This window comes from Anabrus simplex, chromosome 3 (genome assembly GCF_040414725.1).
Source record: "Anabrus simplex isolate iqAnaSimp1 chromosome 3, ASM4041472v1, whole genome shotgun sequence".
Lineage (NCBI taxonomy): Eukaryota > Metazoa > Arthropoda > Insecta > Orthoptera > Tettigoniidae > Anabrus > Anabrus simplex.
Window position 1 is genome coordinate 45,922,570 of NC_090267.1, and position 20,377 is coordinate 45,942,946.

A 20,377-nucleotide genomic window follows, 5' to 3' on the forward strand; every position below is an offset into this window, starting at 1 on the left:
ATCAATTTGTGTTACTAGACATTCTGAAGAATTTTTTTTATTTTTGACATAAATTTGCTTTTCCTACATGAATTTTAAACCTGTTCTCTTGTCTATTATTATTATTATTATTATTATTATTATTAATATTATATACCTTGTACACTTGCATCAGTAATCTGCAGCATCAATTTACTACCCAGGGGTCAATCATGTAGTGTGTAGGAGGGAGACAGGGAAATTAACTTAGCCACTTGGAAATTATAAAATTAATAATATGTGAATATGGTATCATGTATGATTACATTAAACAAACTAGAATCCCGAACTCTTGCGAGATTATCTAGTAAAACATCTCTCTTAAGTACAACTTACCTTTCATTCTACAGAGAAGATCGTACGCTGTGCTGGCTGCGGCTATAATGATGAAGAATATCAAGAAGCCGCTGAAAATACAAACCAATCGCAAATATAGAGAACTAAATGATTTAACACAATGCTGCACATATACACAAGAAATAAATAAATAAATAAATAAATAAATAAATAAATAAATAAATAAATAAATAAATAAATAAAACATTCAAAAGACTGCCTAAGAGATAATAGTATTTACAGTACACCGGGATTTAAGGAAAATATGGTACAGAAGCAGGTAGAAATGTGAATATCGTCGCGTATCCCACAATGCTCTTCCTATCCATTATCATCCTTAAGACTGGTCGCGCCCTCTCAGCCATATATGGATATGCAGTCCATCATAACAACGCTCGTGGCGTTCATTTTCCTATGCTAATGTGTAAGGGAAAATAAACCTTACTGTACGATACTGTAGGAATGTTTTCACGCTCTCCTACAGCATAATGTAGGGAAAGTTCATTTTTTTTCGTCCGCCTCTGTGGTGTAGTGGTTAGCGTGATTAGCTGCCACCCCCGGAGGTCCGGGTTCGATTCCCGGCTCTGCCACGAAATTTGAAAAGAGGTACGAGGGCTGGAACGGGGTCCACTCAGCCTCGGGAGGTCAACTGAGTAGAGGTGGGTTCGATTCCCACCTCAGCCATCCTCGAAGTGGTTTTCCGTGGTTTCCCACTTCTCCTCCAGGCGAATGCCGGGATGGTACCTAACGTAAGGCCACGGCCGCTTCCTTCCCTCTTCCTTGCCTATCCCATCCGATCTTCCCATCCCTCCACAAGGCCCCTGTTCACCATAGCAGGTGAGGCCGCCTGGGCGAGGTACTGGTCATTCTCCCCAGTTGTATCCCACGACCAAGAGTCTGAAGCTCCAGGACACTGCCCTTGATGTGGTAGAGGTGGGATCCCTCGCTGAGTCCGAGGGAAAAGCCGAACCTGGAGGGTAAACAGATGATGATGATGAAGTTCATTTTTCTTTACTTATTACCATAGGAAAATGACACAACGAAAATTGCGCTGCTGAAATACATGCCCATATGGAGCTGGGATGCATCACCAGTCTCAACCCCCCTGCACTCAGCCTATGTGCATGGGTTCGCTCGAAGCAGTTCAAACTAATTGTTTGTCATTTTGCAACCAAATTACAAAAAATCAGCATATAAACTGTTTAACACATATTAAAATCAAATAAATCAGACTGATATAGGAAACTATGAGCATTTGAGAAATAAATATAACTTGGACGTATTATTATTGGTAAACCCAAAATAAATATTAAACTTTGAAAATATTTTTGAAAAATAAATAATGGTTTTCAATGAAAGAAAGATCAGACATTATTGCGACTTTATTCTTTACTCTTATACCTGAAAGAACGCATATTTAATTCTGAATAATATGATGTGAGTGCTGCAATTCACTCATGAAGTGTGGCACAAACTTATTCACTGTACACTTAACTGTCATCGATGTCAGGTTCTTCACGGTCCGATGCACGGTAAGCAGTTGTGACTGTGCGAAAATCTTCAGGGGTAAAACCGTCACTTCCCACATAACAGGAATCAATTTCGACACAAAAGTCACTATTACTGTCTAAATTATCCAAAAATTCAAGGATATTGGAATCATTTGGCCTTGAACATGGCCAAGCCATTGCGAGAAAATGATGACGCAAGCATGTGCAACAACGGAGTAATGAGAAGATGTATAATTATAGTTCTGGAAGTACAGCGAACACACAATTTACCAAAGAAACGAAATAAACTCTAAACTAAACTGATAGCACGATCAAATTGTTGTATCCATAAGCCAACCACAAACAGATTCACGGAATAACAACTTCAAACATCCACAACATAAACATTCACGATCAACAGATTTCGTTTGTCGAAATAAAATAAAAATATTTCGTAGGGCTAGTGGATAAATCTGTTGAGTAAAGTTACTGTCACAATCATGCTTACCGTGTAACAGCCACATAAATGACCAAAATCCCTAAATAGTACTGAGCCATAACCTCTTGCGCTGAGCTGAGTGTAAGAGGGATAAAGAGAGTAATGGATAGGAAGAGCATTGGGAGATATTAGGTTTTCTGTAACAGCGACGATATGTAATCTTATTGTTATTCAAAATTCTGCAATTGAAGACTTGACATTCTGAAGGGACTAAGTAATATATTTAAAAATATAGATTTAGACGCGTATACGAGGTAAGTACTAAGAAGTCCAGTCAAGGTTAGAAATGACCACGTAAGTTTCATATGCTTGTTCATATATGGCGTTGGGTTTGAAATGCCTGCATTGGTGAAGTTCAGTTAATACCACTCGGTACTCTCCTGCTTTTCGGTTTTCATTCCTTATCCAAGATGATAAACATTATACCTCTTGAATATGGATTAGAATAAAAGAAACTATGCTTTTTGCTGTATCTTTAACGTCGCACTGACTCTTGTAAGTTTTTTGGTGATGTTGGTTTACGAAATGGATAGTACTGAGGACGTAGAGGTCGAAGCTTTAATTAAAGTACATTTAACTCATGTGAAACTGGGAAACCGTAGAAAATCACCGACGATGGAGTTCGAAGACATCAACTCCCGAATGCAACTGTACAGCTAACACGGCGAAAATACCTCGCCAAGTGAGCAATATTTCATGAGATTTAGGAGACGTAAACGGTATTTAATTTTCGCGCCGTTCGTGACCCTTTCCTCACGTTTAGCTGTATCTTCAGACTTGGAAGGATCATACCTCTTATTTTATTCTTTCCCCTGTGCGTGGGGGTGATAGACTACATCTACAGCATTCCCTACGTGTCGGAAGAGGCGAATAAACGGGGAACAAACTCTCAACTACATACATCTCTTCCCATCTTCATCTGTATTCTATTCTGGTATGCTTCTCAGTATTCGTTGCACTTAATTTATTTTATTTATTTTGTTATGTTCTATTATTTTATTTTCTCTTCTACCACATTCGTCTTTGATGTGATGACTTTGCTCTACATTTCACTAAGCACATCACAGACGTATTGAAATAAACATCTTAATTGGAGCTAAGATAGCGTTCCTCACATCCCACTCGGAACGTAGCGCATAGTGAGCCATCTAGTGGCGAACCGTACTGACTATATCTTACAGCTGCGGCCATCTGAAATTAGCGATACAAGACGTGTGGCGCGATGTTACCTAGCGACCATACTGACTATGTCTTATTGCTGCGGTCATCTGAAATTAGCGACACAAGATGTGTCGCGCGATGTTACCTAGCGACCATACTGACTATGTCTTATTGCTGCGGTCGTCTGAAATTAGCGATACAAGAAGTGTGGCGCGATGTTACCTAGCGACCATATTGACTATGTCTTACAGCTGCGGCCATCTGAAATTAGCGACACAAGATGTGTGGCGCGATGTTACCTAGCAACCGTACTGACTATGTCTTATTGCTGCGGTCATCTGAAATTAGCGACACAAGATGTGTCGCGCGATGTTACCTAGCAACTGTACTGACTATGTCTTATTGCTGCGGTCATCTGAAATTAGCGATACAAGAAGTGTGGCGCGATGTTACCTAGCGACCGTACTGACTATGTCTTACAGCTGCGGCCATCTGAAATTAGCGATACAAGAAGTGTGGCGCGATGTTACCTAGCGACCATACTGACTATGTCTTATTGCTGCGGTCGTCTGAAATTAGCGATACAAGAAGTGTGGCGCGATGTTACCTAGCGACCATATTGACTATGTCTTACAGCTGCGGCCATCTGAAATTAGCGACACAAGATGTGTGACGCGATGTTACCTAGCAACCGTAGTGACTATGTCTTATTGCTGCGGTCATCTGAAATTAGCGACACAAGATGTGTGGCGCGATGTTAACTAGCAACCGTACTGACTATGTCTTATTGCTGCGGTCATCTGAAATTAGCGACACAAGATGTGTCGCGCGATGTTACCTAGCAACCGTACTGACTATGTCTTATTGCTGCGGTCATCTGAAATTAGCGACACAAGATGTGTCGCGCGATGTTACCTAGCAACCGTACTGACTATGTCTTATTGCTGCGGTCATCTGAAATTAGCGACACAAGATGTGTCGCGCGATGTTACCTAGCAACTGTACTGACTATGACTTATTGCTGCGGTCATCTGAAATTAGCGACACAAGATGTGTCGCGCGATGTTACCTAGCAGCCGTACTGACTATGTCTTATTGCTGCGGTCATCTGAAATTAGCGACACTAGATGTGTCGCGCGATGTTACCTAGCAACCGTACTGACTATGTCTTATTGCTGCGGTCATCTGAAATTAGCGACACAAGATGTGTCGCGCGATGTTACCTAGCAACTGTACTGACTATGTCTTATTGCTGCGGTCATCTGAAATTAGCGATACAAGAAGTGTGGCGCGATGTTACCTAGCGACCGTACTGACTATGTCTTACAGCTGCGGCCATCTGAAATTAGCGATACAAGAAGTGTGGCGCGATGTTACCTAGCGACCATACTGACTATGTCTTATTGCTGCGGTCGTCTGAAATTAGCGATACAAGAAGTGTGGCGCGATGTTACCTAGCGACCATATTGACTATGTCTTACAGCTGCGGCCATCTGAAATTAGCGACACAAGATGTGTGGCGCGATGTTACCTAGCAACCGTACTGACTATGTCTTATTGCTGCGGTCATCTGAAATTAGCGACACAAGATGTGTCGCGCGATGTTACCTAGCAACCGTACTGACTATGTCTTATTGCTGCGGTCATCTGAAGTTAGCGACACAAGATGTGTCGCGCGATGTTACCTAGCAACCGTACTGACTATGTCTTATTGCTGCGGTCATCTGAAATTAGCGACACAAGATGTGTCGCGCGATGTTACCTAGCAACTGTACTGACTATGACTTATTGCTGCGGTCATCTGAAATTAGCGACACAAGATGTGTCGCGCGATGTTACCTAGCAACCGTACTGACTATGTCTTATTGCTGCGGTCATCTGAAATTAGCGATACAAGAAGTGTGGCGGGATGTTACCTAGCAACCGTACTGACTATGTCTTATAGCTGGGGTCATCTGAAATTAGCGACACAAGATGTGTGGCGCGATGTTACCTAGCAACCGTACTGACTATGTCTTATTGCTGCGGTCATCTGAAATTAGCGACACAAGAAGTGTGGCGCGATGTTACCTAGCAACCGTACTGACTATGTCTTATTGCTGCGGTCATCTGAAATTAGCGACACAAGATGTGTCGCGCGATGTTACCTAGCAACCGTACTGACTATGTCTTTTTGCTGCGGTCATCTGAAATTAGCGATACAAGATGTGTGGCGCGATGTTACCTAGCAACCGTACTGAGTATGTCTTATGGCTGGGGATCGTCTGAAATTATCGATACAAGAAGTGCGACGCGATATGTTTCCTAGCAACTGTACTGAGTATGTCTTATGGCTGGGGTGAGTTACATACTTACATCGCAAACCAGTCTACAGCTCGAAGGTGGTAGCCTTTCTTGATGGTGTGGCACTGATCTGGATTTACGTCAGCCTGTATGTTCTTCAAAGATGGGTTTCTCTTCAGGAATACATTCAGCGCTGCTTTTAACTCCGTAGCACTGCAGGTCGAAGGAATGCACTGGGCTATTTGCAGTTTGAGTCCTTCAAGAGCAGCAACAACGTTACCCTGGAATGAACAGATGTCATTGTCCCGCTAAAGATATCAAGCAATAATAATTATTTGCAACATTCAAACACTTTTCACGTAGATTATCAGTGACAATTATAGTCGTAAAGTGAACAATATTTATAAGTTCACCCGTAATATTAAAAGAAGCGCGTTGATCAGGCGTGTGATAGGGTCCCGCCTGCCAAAGGAAACATTCGGGCCCTCTCAAGTACTATGCATAACCTATTAATTACTAATATGAATGTAATTACAGCAGGTAGATAATATGTAATATATTGTCAAATTATATACCGTAAGAAAACGGATTTCTTACTATTGTAAGATTATTAAAAGTATTGTTTAATAGGTTTTATTTGGCTCCCTCCTTCGATTAACGGCTAATACACCATACACCACTTAGTTGCTCGTACTTAGGATTGGTTTCATTTTTCAGTAACTACAAAACTATACACTTTAACCGATACCAAAGTCTCAGTTGAAAATTAAAATTAAAATCCACAGCCTGTTTCCAGTCATTTGACCGGGTCAGGAATGGAATGAATGAAGCCCCCATCTAGCGGCGAGGATAGAAATTGTGCCGGCTGTCGAAGCCTGTCACACTCCTGTGGAGCATTGATTTGGCTGATAGATGAAATGATATTGGAGAGTGTTGCTGGAATGAAACATGACAGGGAAAACCGGAGTACTCGGAGAAAAACCTGTCTCGCCTCAGCTTTGTCCAGCGCAAATCTCACATGGAGTGACCGGGATTTGAACCACGGAGCCCAGCTGTGAGAGGCCGACACGCTGCCGCCTGAGCCACGGAGGCTTCACCACAGTCTCAGTCATAATAATTTATTCGATGGCAATGCAGAAAAATATGCAAACAAAATTAATTCAAAAACTGTTCAAAATATGTTTGAAAAATATAAAAGAGTACAGCTTTCGTGCAAAGAGAGCTTGTTCGAAACTCAGTTGCCTGAGTGAACCTGGCTACACCTCCCTCTTATTAATATTCTACATTGCTCTGGAATAAATAATTTCAGCAGAATTTCTGCATAACACGATCTCAGGTGCACTACACATCAAGAAAGTATGATTTTCAAGCGAAAATATCATATTTTGGTATCAATTTTCATTGCTGTAGTTATTTGTTTTAAATTGGTTCAGGGCTTTTTGTGAGGAGTAAGCCACGGTATTGCGAGAGACGGCAACATTACAGCTGTGATGTTTTTCACTCAACACGGTTATAATAAATGTAGCTGGATGCAACGAAATGGTAATTTCTCTGTGTAAAAACTGTAAAAGAAAAGACTATTAATACTGATTCTACAAAAGTGGCCTGACCATATCCTTACAAGGAGACATTAGGTTAGATATATATGTACAGGGAGGTACACCCCAACGCCACGCATTCAAATTCTGCGCTTAAATGAACTCCTCTGTTGGTAAAACGATGAAACTAAAACTACACCAACTTAGAAATTTACTCAAAAGATGTCACCACAGTAATATGACGTAATTTTTGTATTGGGCAGTTGCCTAAACTGAGTGAATTTACCCTTGTTTTGTTTGCCATTCATCAAGAAGTTTTAACATTCTTCCACAGATGACACTACTAAAAACTATGATCATGTACCCTGGTGCGAGGTGTAAGAATTTATAATTTAAAGAAGTTTTGTATTTCTAGGTTTTTGTAACTGAATGATGTTCATTCATTTTTAGGTTAGCAATATTTATTTTTTCTTTCCGCCAGTTTTGAATCTAGCCAATCCCTAATTTCTGTAATTAATTTTCAACCTATTACAGGCTTCTTGTTCGATTCTGAGTGTAATTTTTGAAATCAGCCAATAAATTGAGAGGGCGTGGCTAGCTTAGTCTTGAATGATCTCGAATCTTCCTTGAGCGTTTATAAACGGCGACTTTTCACGTTTCTTGGCCAATTCATCGCCATCTTTCGTAGTGTGCGTGTTAAGCAGGAGGCGAGAGGCCTCTTCGTCGGCAGCTAGAACATCTACAAGGTAATGTCCATCTAACTTTATTTCTTCTTGCTACCTCCGCAGTTTAACCCGAGGGAAAGGTCCGAATCTTTGACTATGTAGCCTACCTTTCTAAAATGTAACTTCTTCCGGCTAATGTAAAAAGTTTCATAAAATCTTTAACTGCAAATCAGCGATAGAGAGTGATGTACCCTCTCGAGCTCCCCTTCATCTTGGTTTGAGGTGGCTTCGTTTTGTAACTGTTTTTCTTCCTTTCCGTAATGCATTATTTTAACCTTATACGAGCCATCTCAGTAGTTTGGGAATAGCCCCTGTTTCATCGGCTAGAGCCCTTTAGCTCTTTTTAAGTGTTCATTATCTCGTAGCGCAGTTCGCCTTCAGTCAGTTTGTGTTTCGGGCATTTTACTTAACCTGTTTTTTTTTTCGCAAAGGCCCTATAGTTTGGGTTCGAGATACCCCTGTTTCAAATTATAAGTTGAGCCATGGAAGGCCAGAGAGTGTAAGATTTTTGAGGTTGCCTCGAGGAGGTTGAAAGAAACGGAGAGCCTGTTAGCTCTTTTGCTAGTTTTGTAACTGTAAAGTGTGCCTCTAGGAGGCTAGATATTGTGGTTTAGGGAGCAAATGCTCTTGAATTGGGGGATTTCTTCCCCTCTTCATCTTGTAAAATTGTAAAACTAGGGGCTTAAAGCCCAAAGTGTCAAGGTTCTGAATCTTGGAATTTTCCCAATCTCGTTTAATGATTGCTATTTGTACCTGTAACATTGTTATAAAAATGGTTAAGTTTGAAGTTCTAAAGGAAATATAACCTTTGTTAAAGTTATAAATCTTTTCTTGACGTTGTAGTTAGACCCATTCAAGCCCACACCTTCTTTAACCTCTTTCTGCTCCACGGGTAACTCCGTAACAATATATATCACAATTTGTTTTACGTTGGACCGACACAGATAGGTCTCATGGCGACGATGGGATAGGAAAGGCCTGGGTGTGTGAAGGAAGCGGCCGTGGCCTTAATTAAGGTAGAACCTCAGCATTTGACTGGTGTAAGAATGGGAAGCTACGGAAAACTATCTTCAGGCTTACCGACATAAGGGGTCGAACACACTATCTCCCGGATGCACGTTCGCAGCTGCCACCGCGCACGGCCAACTTGTCCGGTAATTTGTATTGCTTTTAAAAGGAGTCTGCGGGGCCCCTTAAAGGCCCGGGCCCGCCTGCATTGCAGGTCCCGCAGACCCTAACTTTAGGCCCCTGGTGTTGACAGATAGGTCTGGAAGGAGGAGTATTGCAAGGTGTTGCCACATTTCTACATTTCTTTCTCCTTCCCTTCACTTCCGACTCACTTGTTCGGTACGTTCAGACCGCTGTGTTCTGTATTACGTAACTCAGAAGTGAGAAGTTTGGCGAATCCAAGCAACTCGAGCCAGTCAGCAGGTTTATCTCCATGACAACCGCAGTGGGTCCGCCCACGTTTCCATGGCAACCATACCCCTTACTCCCTTCTCCTCCCTCAGGCAGGCAGTAAACAGACCTCCCTCTAAGAACTGTCAGAACGTTCCTTTCAATATTACGACCATAAATCACGATCAGAATTGTCTTAAAACACGTTGTTTAAGAACGACTTGAGAGCACCAATCGAAGAAACAACTTATCCAGCGTAGGGATTTGAATACGAACCCTCCAACTGGTACGCTACGGCGACACGAGCTGAAACCCACGATGTATTTATGTTTGCTGCTGATTTCTCGTCATAGCTTTCAAGCCGGTCTTTGTCATGTGCAAGTTTAGCAACACCACCTCACAAAGCTCATTTGAATTTGCCCGCGAAACGATCTGATTGGCTAGTTTGAGCAGCTGAATAAAATCACAACGTCGCAATATATTGACTTTTTTTTCAAATTGTTTATCGGCATGTCCAACCATCTGACGCTTATATACTCGGTTCACATTTTTCTTTACAACTCTGTATAAGAGTTATTCAATTAAATCACGGACGGAGCAAACAGTACCGCAAATTATTTAAGAAAAGCCAAGGGACGGCATTACTCCATGCCGTAGTGTTTATAGTTACAGTTCAGAACGTGGTCAACCTGAAACAAGCTCCGCTGTTTACAAGAAAATACTGAAGCTGAAGTACGTGTCATGATATATTTTTGTGCAGAAAAAGAGCTCTGACCACGGATTGTCATGAAGTGCGCTTGAACTACACGGCAACGCCCTGTCAACTCGCTGCCAACGTAACAATCACTGTTATCGCTTGGGTCTTGTGGATCACCCGTCTTACAGTGAGAATGTTGTCTTTGGTCTGCTGAAGGAAGCAAGTGTTTCAGCATTATCAAGAGTTTTCTGATGTTGTGGAAGAATAATTTAACTAGTAACCAGCATTCTTTATGGAGCGTATGTTGATAGCTGTTCAGCATTTGGGGCAGGTGTCTGAACGGTGCGGGGTGATTTACTGTAGACTCTCCAAGTATCCTCAGCACCTGATTGTCCAGTTTTGTAGACATCAGTCCATGTGTTAATTAAACAAGCCTAAAATAGAAGGAAATATGTAAACTTCGCTTAAATTTGTAGTGATGTACAGTTAACTCACCATGTCACCGTTTACGGCACTCCTCCCTAACTGTTGAGCACTCATTACAGCTCGCTCGGCTGCACTTGAACTTGCTCCTGGCTGTACGGTGAGTGTTACTAGACAGTGTTGGCCGTCGAAAGTCCATTCCGAGCTAGGCACATCCGTCACGTTGAGGCACTCATCATAGTTCCCCAGCTGAACGAGGTTACCCATGAAGATGCCTTCAGGCACCTTGGTTGAAGAATCGAACACTATAAGAGAAAATAAACTGAATGTCTGTGTTGTACCCAAAGAAATTAAATATTCAGACTATATAACACGTCTTAATTTATTAATAATCACTGAACTAAAAATAACAAGACTGTCTGCTCTTGGTGATATAAACAAAAATCTCTGATGATTTTCAGAATAAAAATAATATAGGTGCACCACACTTGATACAAGAAAGAAGAGAACACTAAGTACTGTTTGATAATTGCAATATGCTCACATAGAACTGAAGTACGGTGTTGAGAGTTTGTCAGCATCATCATAATCATCATCATCATCGTCATCGTCGTCGTCGTCTTCATGTGTTCTGCCCGCAGGCAGATTTTCACACGTCAGCTCTCCATGCCTTCTTGCCTTCTGCCATCCTCTTCAGATCTTTGTAAGTTATTCCTTCTTTGATGTCATCTGACATCTTGTACCTTCTCCTTCCTCTCAGTCTCCTTCAGCAAACTAATCCTTCCAGTGCTTCCGTTATCAAAACACTGCCGTCTCAACTAGTGTCCCATCCAGTTCTTCTTCCTTCCTCTTATAACTTGCAGCGATCTCCTCTTCTCACCAACTCTTTCCAATAGTTTTTCATTTCATCCAGCTTATTCTCCCCAATCTCATCCACATCCACATCTCAAACATGTGTTGCCTTTCTTCATCATCTCTTCTCAACGTCCACGTCTCTGCCACGATACTTCTTCTCAAACCTTTATCTAATTTGCCACATAATGATCTCTTCTTCCGTAGCCGTGTTGAGACACCGGATCTAGTGATGGGACATTCGATTCATTTGATTCCGTTCACGTTACTGAATCGATACAGTTATCCGATTCACGGCTCATTGGTCACCGCTCCTACTGCATCTGGTAAGACAGCAGCAACAGCATTCAGTGCTCGCAGCTGCCATCTGGTCTTCATACTATGAACTCCTTTCTTAGAAAAAATGCTAGTTACTCTAATACACCGAAGGTTTCCGGCGAAGCAGGGTGGGAAAGGTTACGATTAGGAAGGTAGCAGCCATGACCTGAATTAAGGTACAGTCCTAGCATTTTCTGGTGTGAAAACGGGGAAACTACGGAAAAACCGTCTTAACGGCTGCCGACGGTGGGATTCGAACCCACCATCCCTCGAATGCAAGGGCATAGCCACGCGATATTAACCGCACGACAACTCGCTCAGTCATTTAAAAAAAGTATTTTTCTATCAGCTGAGGATTTTTTTTAATAGTCATATTTTGTATAGGCTACCCGAGATGTACAGTAGCCCGCTGGTTTTCTGATTCAACATACTGTTATTGCGTCTGTCCACATATGATTGAAGTCTTGTGCAACGATGTGACATATGAACTGAGAAAATACTGAGCCGTTCTTCCCAATATAAAAAAGGTACTTTTGAGTGGTCATGAGCATGACTCATAGTCATAGGGCAGGCTAGAGTCGAGTTTAATTGTCAAATGTCAACTAAGTTATAATACTAAGATTCATTAAACTAATAAATAGTATAACCTAATAGCCTACCTACTTACTAGCTATTTCAGAATTATGTTGTGACTACCTTTTTAACACTGCAAATAAATCCATCTATTATTTAAACCTCCCTGTAAGAAGAGGACAGTGAATGCAAATGGGTATTATTTTCAAATGAGCTGAGCTCGTGACTCCATTATAGCATACGATTATTTCAGTGTAGCATGGCTCACTGTATGTCTCGATGCAGTGAGCCGATAAGGAGCCGTGTGTATCTTGTGTCTCACTGAGCCGCGCTCGTTCACGATTCTTTCGATGTGCCATGGCTCACTGTATGTCTCGCTGCAGCAGAAGCTCGGCTCTCCGCGTGTCCAGTGAGCCGATAAGGAGCCGTGTGTATCATGTGTCTCACTGAGCCGCGCTCGTTCACGATTCTTTCGATGTGCCATGATTCACTGCTCGCTGCAGCGGAAGCTCGGCTCCCCGTCAACGTCCAGTGAGTGCGCCACTCAGCACTGTCCGCTGGGAGTAAGCTGAATCGTGTGCCGTGAGCTCGCCGTTCCTGTGAATCGATTCACTCGGACACTTGAATGAATCGATACACTGCTTCGAATCATACATTCAGTAGCCAACACTAACCGGATCCCGAGAGATCTCCGAAGTTAAGCAACATTGGGCGTGGTCAAGATTTGGATGGGTTGCCACGCGCTGTTGGTGGGGTGGGGGTAAGGGAATGGAGGAGCGAAAAGGAACTGGCCATCCTACCGTACGTAAACTCCGGCTCAGGCACACCTCTGCGGAGGTTCGGACCTGCCTTCGGGCAGAATACACCCTTACCGTACCCTATTGAACGCTTCCTTCGCTATAGCAATGCGAGTTTTCACCTCCTGACGGCATCTCAAGTCTTCATTTATTGTATTTCCAAGATATTTCAAAGCTCTGACATTAGCTTGCTCTGTCTTGATATTTGTCGGTTTATTCCTTTACCGATCTCCATGTTCTTTGTTCGTGACGTAGGCCTATTGATTCTCATCTCGTATTCCTCGCAAGCTTCGTTCCTATCTTTTAGCATTTTATTTAAAGTTCTTTCTGCTAACAATACTATGTTATCGGCAAACCTTGTACATGTAATTCTCTTTCCGCCAATGTCCACTCCTCTGCTTCCATCAAAGCATTTTCCAATAATCTCTTCCAGGTATAAGTTGAATAACAAAGGAGATATGCAACAACCTTGTCTAACGCCCCTTCCAATTCTGCTTTCTTCCGATATTCCATTCCCAATTCTTATTCTTACTTTTCGTTTTCGTTGTAAATATAGGTTGTGTACAAGTCTTTTCTCCTTCCAATCTACTCCTTTTCTCTTCAAGATGCTCATCAGCTTGCTCCATAGCCCTATCGAAGCTTTTTCCAAGTCAAGAAAGACAACAAATAAGCTTCTCTTCCTTTCTCAATATACCTTTCCCCTGTGCTAGTTAGCAGGTCAATGGTCTCTCTGGTTCCTTTTTCTAAATCAAAACTGTTCCTCTCTATGTCATCATAGGTCCTTACCTTAACTATCCCTGTTGGATGAGTAGAGTCTATACTGATCTTGCTAATTTAACAGAGGTAAGTGAAGTTTGAAAGAACAGAGATGAACCTCTCAGTATGTCCCTATATCCCACGGTGGCCATTCTACAGTCTGACCTCAGGGTTCGCCACCTAGGAGTGGTCTGGCAGTTTCCATACAAGAGTGAAGGCATTCAAACAGACACACGCGTAACGATGCGCTTAATTGCGCTCTTCCCCAGGACTGATGTCCGACTCGTTGGGTGAATGGTCAGCGTACTGGACTTCGGTTCAGAGGGTTTCGGGTTCGATTCCCGGCCGGGTCTGGGATTTTAATCTTCATTGGTTAATTCCAATGGCTCGGGGGCTGGGTGTTTGTGCTGTCCTCAACATCCCTGCAACTCACACACTGCACATAACACTATCCTTCACCACAACAACGCGCAGTTACCTACACATTCCAGATGCCGCCCACCCTCATCGGAGGGTCTGCCTTACAAGGGCTGCACTCGGCTAGAAATAGCCACACGAAATATAAAGATAATTATAAAATGATATAATAATAATAATAATAATAATAATAATAATACGGCAGTTCTGTACAGGAAGTTCTGTTTAGGAGTGTTGTGGATTACAGATCGCTACCGTTCAGGCCTGCACGGTCACCTCTGTAGTTACTGACCACGCCCAATTTTGCTTAGTATTTTTGCAATATTTGACTTTGTCGTCGGGTTTCGCGGCAAGAATATAATTTATGAATTATTGTGTGTCGGCGGTGTTATGGATGTTATTGACACTTGTTTATAAATTTTGAGTTAGCAGCATGGTATTACATCGTCTTAGGTGCATCCCACCTCGGTGGTCCTTAGTTCTAGGGCTTCGGGTTTGTTGGCAGTAATGGGAGTTAGGATGCATATTTAGAAGGTCCGTGGCTGAGACAATTGGTATTTGGCTACATTGAAGGGCGACAGTGTAGTGGGGAGGGGGGAGTATCTTTTTGGCTACCAGGATCTCAGCTGCTCGAGCCGCCAGGGTGGCCCTGGTGCGGCGGGGAAGGTGGGGGGGTATTTGTTTTTACTTGGTGGTTGTCTGCTAGGGGGACGGAAGGGTAGGTTCTCGGGTACTTGGCTTTCGCCGAAGGAAGCTCAGGAATGGGACCAGTTTCGTGGTTATCCTTAGCTTTCACAGATGAGACCTGGGGGGGGGGGGGAGGGGAGGAAGATGAGGCAGGGGGTAGTTTCACAAGTGCTGTAATGATATTCCCCTATACCTGTAATATTTTTTTAAAAAGCGATTTGACACATAGGACTGGAGGGAGGAGCATCACACGGTGTTGCCACATTCTTATATTCTTCTCTCCTTCCCTTCACTTCAAGCTCACTTGTTCGTTCGTTCAGACCACTGTGTTCTGTTGTACGTAACTCAGAAGTGAGAGAAACCTCAAGCAGTACGAGCCGGCCAGCAGGCTTATCTCCATGGCGACCGCAGTAGGTCCATCCACGTTTCCATGGAAACCATGCCCTTTGCTCCGTTTTCACCACCCCGGTAGACAGTACACAGACCTCCCTCCAAGAACTGTCAGAACGGATCTTTCAATATTTCGACTGTAGGTGAACACATGTCTACATATACAGGTGATGGGGGAAGATCATGCAAACTCATAGGAGGCGGGTGCAGCGCTATGCAGGATAGGGAGATGGTTGGGGGAGTGGTGAGCATGTCACCCACAGACAGCACCCGCCAGACCCGTCCCCACTACCATTGCCCTCTAGTATACTACTACCGACACCGAAACCCGTCCACCAGTGCGCCACTGACCCTTCGTAGATATAGAATGGCACGAAACACAGGCAAGATGAGGGAAAGCCGGTTGCGATGGTCGGAGCAGAGAGCACATCTGTCGAAGGAAAATGTTTGGCCATGGAAGTTGTGGGAAGGCGATCAGAAGGAAAACTTGTCATCCTACATAACGACCTGAAGGTCGTAGGTTTACACACTGGTCAGGCCAAGTGGAGAAACAAAGCGATGTAAGCGGACCCCACCACACTGCGGGACAAACGCTGAGGCAGATGAAGAAGAGGACGAAGAAAAAGAAGGAGATGAAGAAGAAGAAACAGTTTGCTTTACGTCGCACAGAGAGGTCATATGGCGACGATGGGATAGTAAAGGCATAATGAATAATTTCGTTTGGCTATTTTAGCCGAGTGCAGCCCTTGTAACGCGGAGCCTCCGATGAGGGTGGGCAGCATCTGCCATGTGTAGGTAACTGCGTGTTATTGTGGTGGAGGATAGTGTTATGTGTGGTGTGTGAGTTGCAGGGATGTTGGGGACAGGACAAACACCCAGCCCCCGGGCCATTGGAATTAACCAATGAAGGTTAAAATCCCCGACCCGGCCTGGAATCGAACCCGAGACCCTCTGAACCGAAGGTCAGTACGCCGGCCATTCAGGCAACGAGTCGGACGGGAAAGTCTATCTTACGACAGGCAGGTAATACCGTGGGTGTTATTCTACCGCCCCCACCCACCGGGGGCAATGGGGCTCGAATCCACTATCTCCTAAATGCAAGCTCACGTGGCCACTTGCTCGGTAGAAGGACAAGCCTGAGGAGATATCTCTTATGAAGTTTCTCAAATCTATTACTAGAATATCTTTAGTCATGTACCTGTACTGTAACAGCTCTCGACACGTTTTAAGAGAAAATCTTAATTTGCTTGATTTGACCGTTATACGCAAACCACACATTTGAGAAGGTAATAAATCAACCTCCTCTCCTATCTTAGATGAGACACGTATTATTTAGTTGAATTAGTTCAGACGTTATCGTGATTGAGTGATAAAGATCTCTGGAATATCTCACGTATCTTGTTCTTCATTATCACAGTCAAGGTCCGCTTACTGGAAGGACATTGTTTGTGAAATCTGATAGATTCAGTTAATATATTCAACTTAGAAGTCTCCATTAATTTCTCGTGTTTTCACGTAGAATAAGTCTATCGTTTATTCCAGTACTAAGTCCCTGTAAAAATTCATGTCATCCAAAATGTGTCTACCAGACTTCTTCGAGTAATTTCAAAACGATAAAAACTAGAAAAGTACAGGGGTCCGTTTCTGTTGTGTAGTGGTTAGTGTGATTAACTGCCAACCCCGGAAGCCCGAGTTCGATTACCGGCTCTGCCACAAAATTTGTAAATGTAGTACAGGAACTGGAACAGGTTCCACTCAGCCTCTGGAGGTCAACTGGTTAGAGGGAGTTCGATTCCCGCCTCAGCCGTCCTGGAAGTGGTTTTCTGTGCTTTCCCACTTCCCCTCCAAGCATATGCCGCGATGGTACATAACTTAACGCCCCGGTGGCTTCCCCCCCTCTTTCTTGTCTATCTCTCACAATTATCCCCTCTCCCACATGGCCCTGTTCAGCACAGTAGGTGAGGCTCCGTGAACGAGGTTCTGGTCCTCCTCTCCAGTCGTATCCCCGACCAAAAGTCTCTCACTCCAGGACACTGCCCTTGAGGTGCTGGAGGTGGGATCCCTCGTCGAATCCGAGGTAAGAAACAACCCTCGACGGTAAATTGAGTAAATAAAAAAATATTGGGCGATATATTTGGGATGTCACAAAAGTAAATACTGTATGTTGAGGTGTTCATAAAAACCAGAACACCTTGAAAGACTAGAGATAGGAAGTTGACATTCACAGGACATGTGCATTAGTATGTTCTGAAGAAATGATTAGCATTTGAACCATGTCGGCCCTCAGGTTCCAAGTCCACATCGATATCACGGCGCACCGCCACCGATTGGTAAAATGTGCCAGCGACTCCCGTTATCGCTATAAACCGAAGGTAATGGATCAGTGTGACTTGAGCAGACGTGAAGGATGCCTCGCAGACGTATGCGAGAACCGTTCGGTACCGTCAAATGAGTGTGTTTGAAAGAGAGTGCAATATTTGCGTGAGAGAACCTGATGCATCCATCCGGGAAATTGCCCCTCGTGTGGGACGAAGTGTATCGACAGTGCAACGGGTGTATAGAGAATGGTTCGCAGAAGGATATAGAACGTGTAACGTGGTACGCTACCTTACAAAGTTCACAAGGGTGTAGCAAAACAGTATATTCCCCATTACGTCCCCGATGAACGACTCGACAAATTTCATACCTGCTGGACAGTTAACGTCTTGTGGTCTCGAGGTTTCCTGGCGTGATTTTGTTGGTTACAAACCTTCAAAGTCCATTAGGTTTTGGCCATAAATGTATTGCGATTCTACATACGTAGATGAGAAAACGAGTGCGGATGCCATATCCTGTGAATCTGAAGGACAAGGGATGTGCTTCTCAGCCGAAAGAGTTGCGACTGCAAAAACGTTTGAAAAAGTTCTGAGATGGACAGCAGACAATGTTATGACTGTAAACGGGGTAAAAAGTGAGATTGTACGCACTGGGCACGTGGCTCGGCGGTGCATTCTCGGCGTCTAGGTCCTCCAAGTTGTCATTGCAGGGAAAAATTCCAGACAGTTCGACGTATCACTAGACCTCGTATTTAAAGCAAAAATCCTTAAGAGATAATTTGAAATGAAGTTGGATTCACACATTTCAGATATTTATACAGTTAGAACCGATATTGCTACAATTCCTATGTTTTATTCCTAAATCGATTAAAATGCTCTTAATTTATTCCGAGAAACTAAAATATTAACCGACTCTTTTCAGTATCTTGAGTAGTATGTTGTAGAAATATTTTTCAAACAAAATGTTAAAAGCTGGAAGCTGTAAACCGAACTCCCCTGAAGTCCATAAAAAACACCCGCAGTAAACACGCCCGTACTTTGAGACAAGATTGTCCATTCACCTGCTGTGTTAGCTTCCAAGTCGTCTATAATTCTGTGACTTTTGTAGCAAAGAGGTAAGTGAAATTTGTTTTATATTTCCCTTAAAGAATTGTTATCAATGTAGTAAAATCAAAATTGGCATCTTAATTATTATTTATTTATTGTATGATGAATCAACGTTATTTACATACATATTTTGATACAAAGTTTGTGGACAAATGTACACAGTCACAAGCTATACAATCTTACAATTCTAGGTCTTTTTTCTTTTTTGCTAGTTGCTTTACTTCGCACCGACACAGATAGGTCTTGGGGCGAAGATGGGATAGGAAATACCTAGGAGTTGGAGGAAAGCGGCCGTGGCCTTAATTAAGGTACAGCCCCAGCATTTGCCTGGTGTGAAAATGGGAAACCAGGGCAAATAATCTTCAGGGCTGCCGACAGTGGGAATCGAACCCACTATCTCCCGGATGCAAGCTCACAGCCGCGCGCCTCTAACCGCACGGCCAACTCGCCCGGTCTATGTCTTGTTATCTGATCCATTCCATTGCTTCAACTGATGAATGATGGATGTCCGTTATCGTTCCCCTAAAAGCATGAAGAGGACAGTCATCAACAATGTGGTAGACAGTCTGTAAGAAGGTACCACAGTCACAATTTACAGAGATACCTCCATCCCTATTTGTGTAAGAGATATCCACATCTGCCTTGCCCGGTTCAGATCCGATTGATGATCTTCCACTCACTTCTGGGAAGTTCGAATCCCTATATTCGCTTAGGTATGTTAATTGATAAATGCCTATTAAAACACGTAAAATTAAAGCTGCTAAAAATATGTACTTGACCCTAATTTTTTCATATTTGAGAGCGTATTTTATCCATCTAAAGTAACATATTAAGCATCTAGAAATGCGAGGTCTAAACAGCGCCTTCGGATGCATTCCCAGAGCCTCCTCCGAAACTATCGATGACGTCCTGACAGCGTCAACAATGGCTATTCAGTGGTTCAACATCTAGACATACAAGTTTTGGTCACGTTTGTCATCTGCTAATTGTCCGCCTAACCGGTAAGTATGCTGGCCTTTCGTTCAAGGGGCCTAGGACTCGATTTCTGGCCGAGTTGGGGATTTTAACGTTCATTAGTTAATTCATCTAGCTCGAGGGCTGAGTGTTTCTGTCGTCTTCAGCATTAGAATTCATTTCAGGTAGAGCCCCATTCTCACATACACGCAGGTTGCCTACAGGGCGTCAACTAGAAAGACTTCCATCAGGCCTCCCCGGAGGACACACACCCTTAAAAATCTGATAATTTATGTACTCATTTATATTTTTCTTTAATTCTTATTTTTAAAAATTTCATCTTCTTCATTGTATTGCACACATTCTATTTCATGTTCCTTCTTTCATCTTTCTATATTAGTATTGTAAATTATTCATTGTGTTTTCATCGTGTTATTTCTTCCTTAGAGTGCGGCTTAATTGTATCATCAGCCAAATAAATAAATAAATAACTAGGTGCGTGAAAATTTGCACAATATTTGCAAATTTCATGATAATTTACGAAATGCTCCAACTTCTTAATTTTAAAAACGGCCAACCTGCAAATGAAAACTGTAGAAAGGGACCAGTCAAAGAGAATCAAGCAACCTCAAAATGACCGAGA

General features: G+C 42.9%; 1 protein-coding gene across 1 annotated transcript in view; it reads right to left on the minus strand.

Annotated features, from left to right (window-relative positions):
• LOC136866644 (nose resistant to fluoxetine protein 6) overlaps window positions 1-10,554 on the minus strand; it is a 77,005-nt gene extending 66,451 nt beyond the window's left edge. The window contains exons 1-3 of the mRNA XM_067143762.2: window positions 10,504-10,554; window positions 5,860-6,068; window positions 355-425 (exon numbers count right to left, since the gene is read on the minus strand). Of these exons, the coding sequence (XP_066999863.2) occupies window positions 355-425; window positions 5,860-6,068; window positions 10,504-10,554 (331 nt within the window). The remainder of the gene's footprint in view (window positions 1-354; window positions 426-5,859; window positions 6,069-10,503) is intronic.
• Between the last annotated feature and the right edge of the window lie 9,823 nt (window positions 10,555-20,377).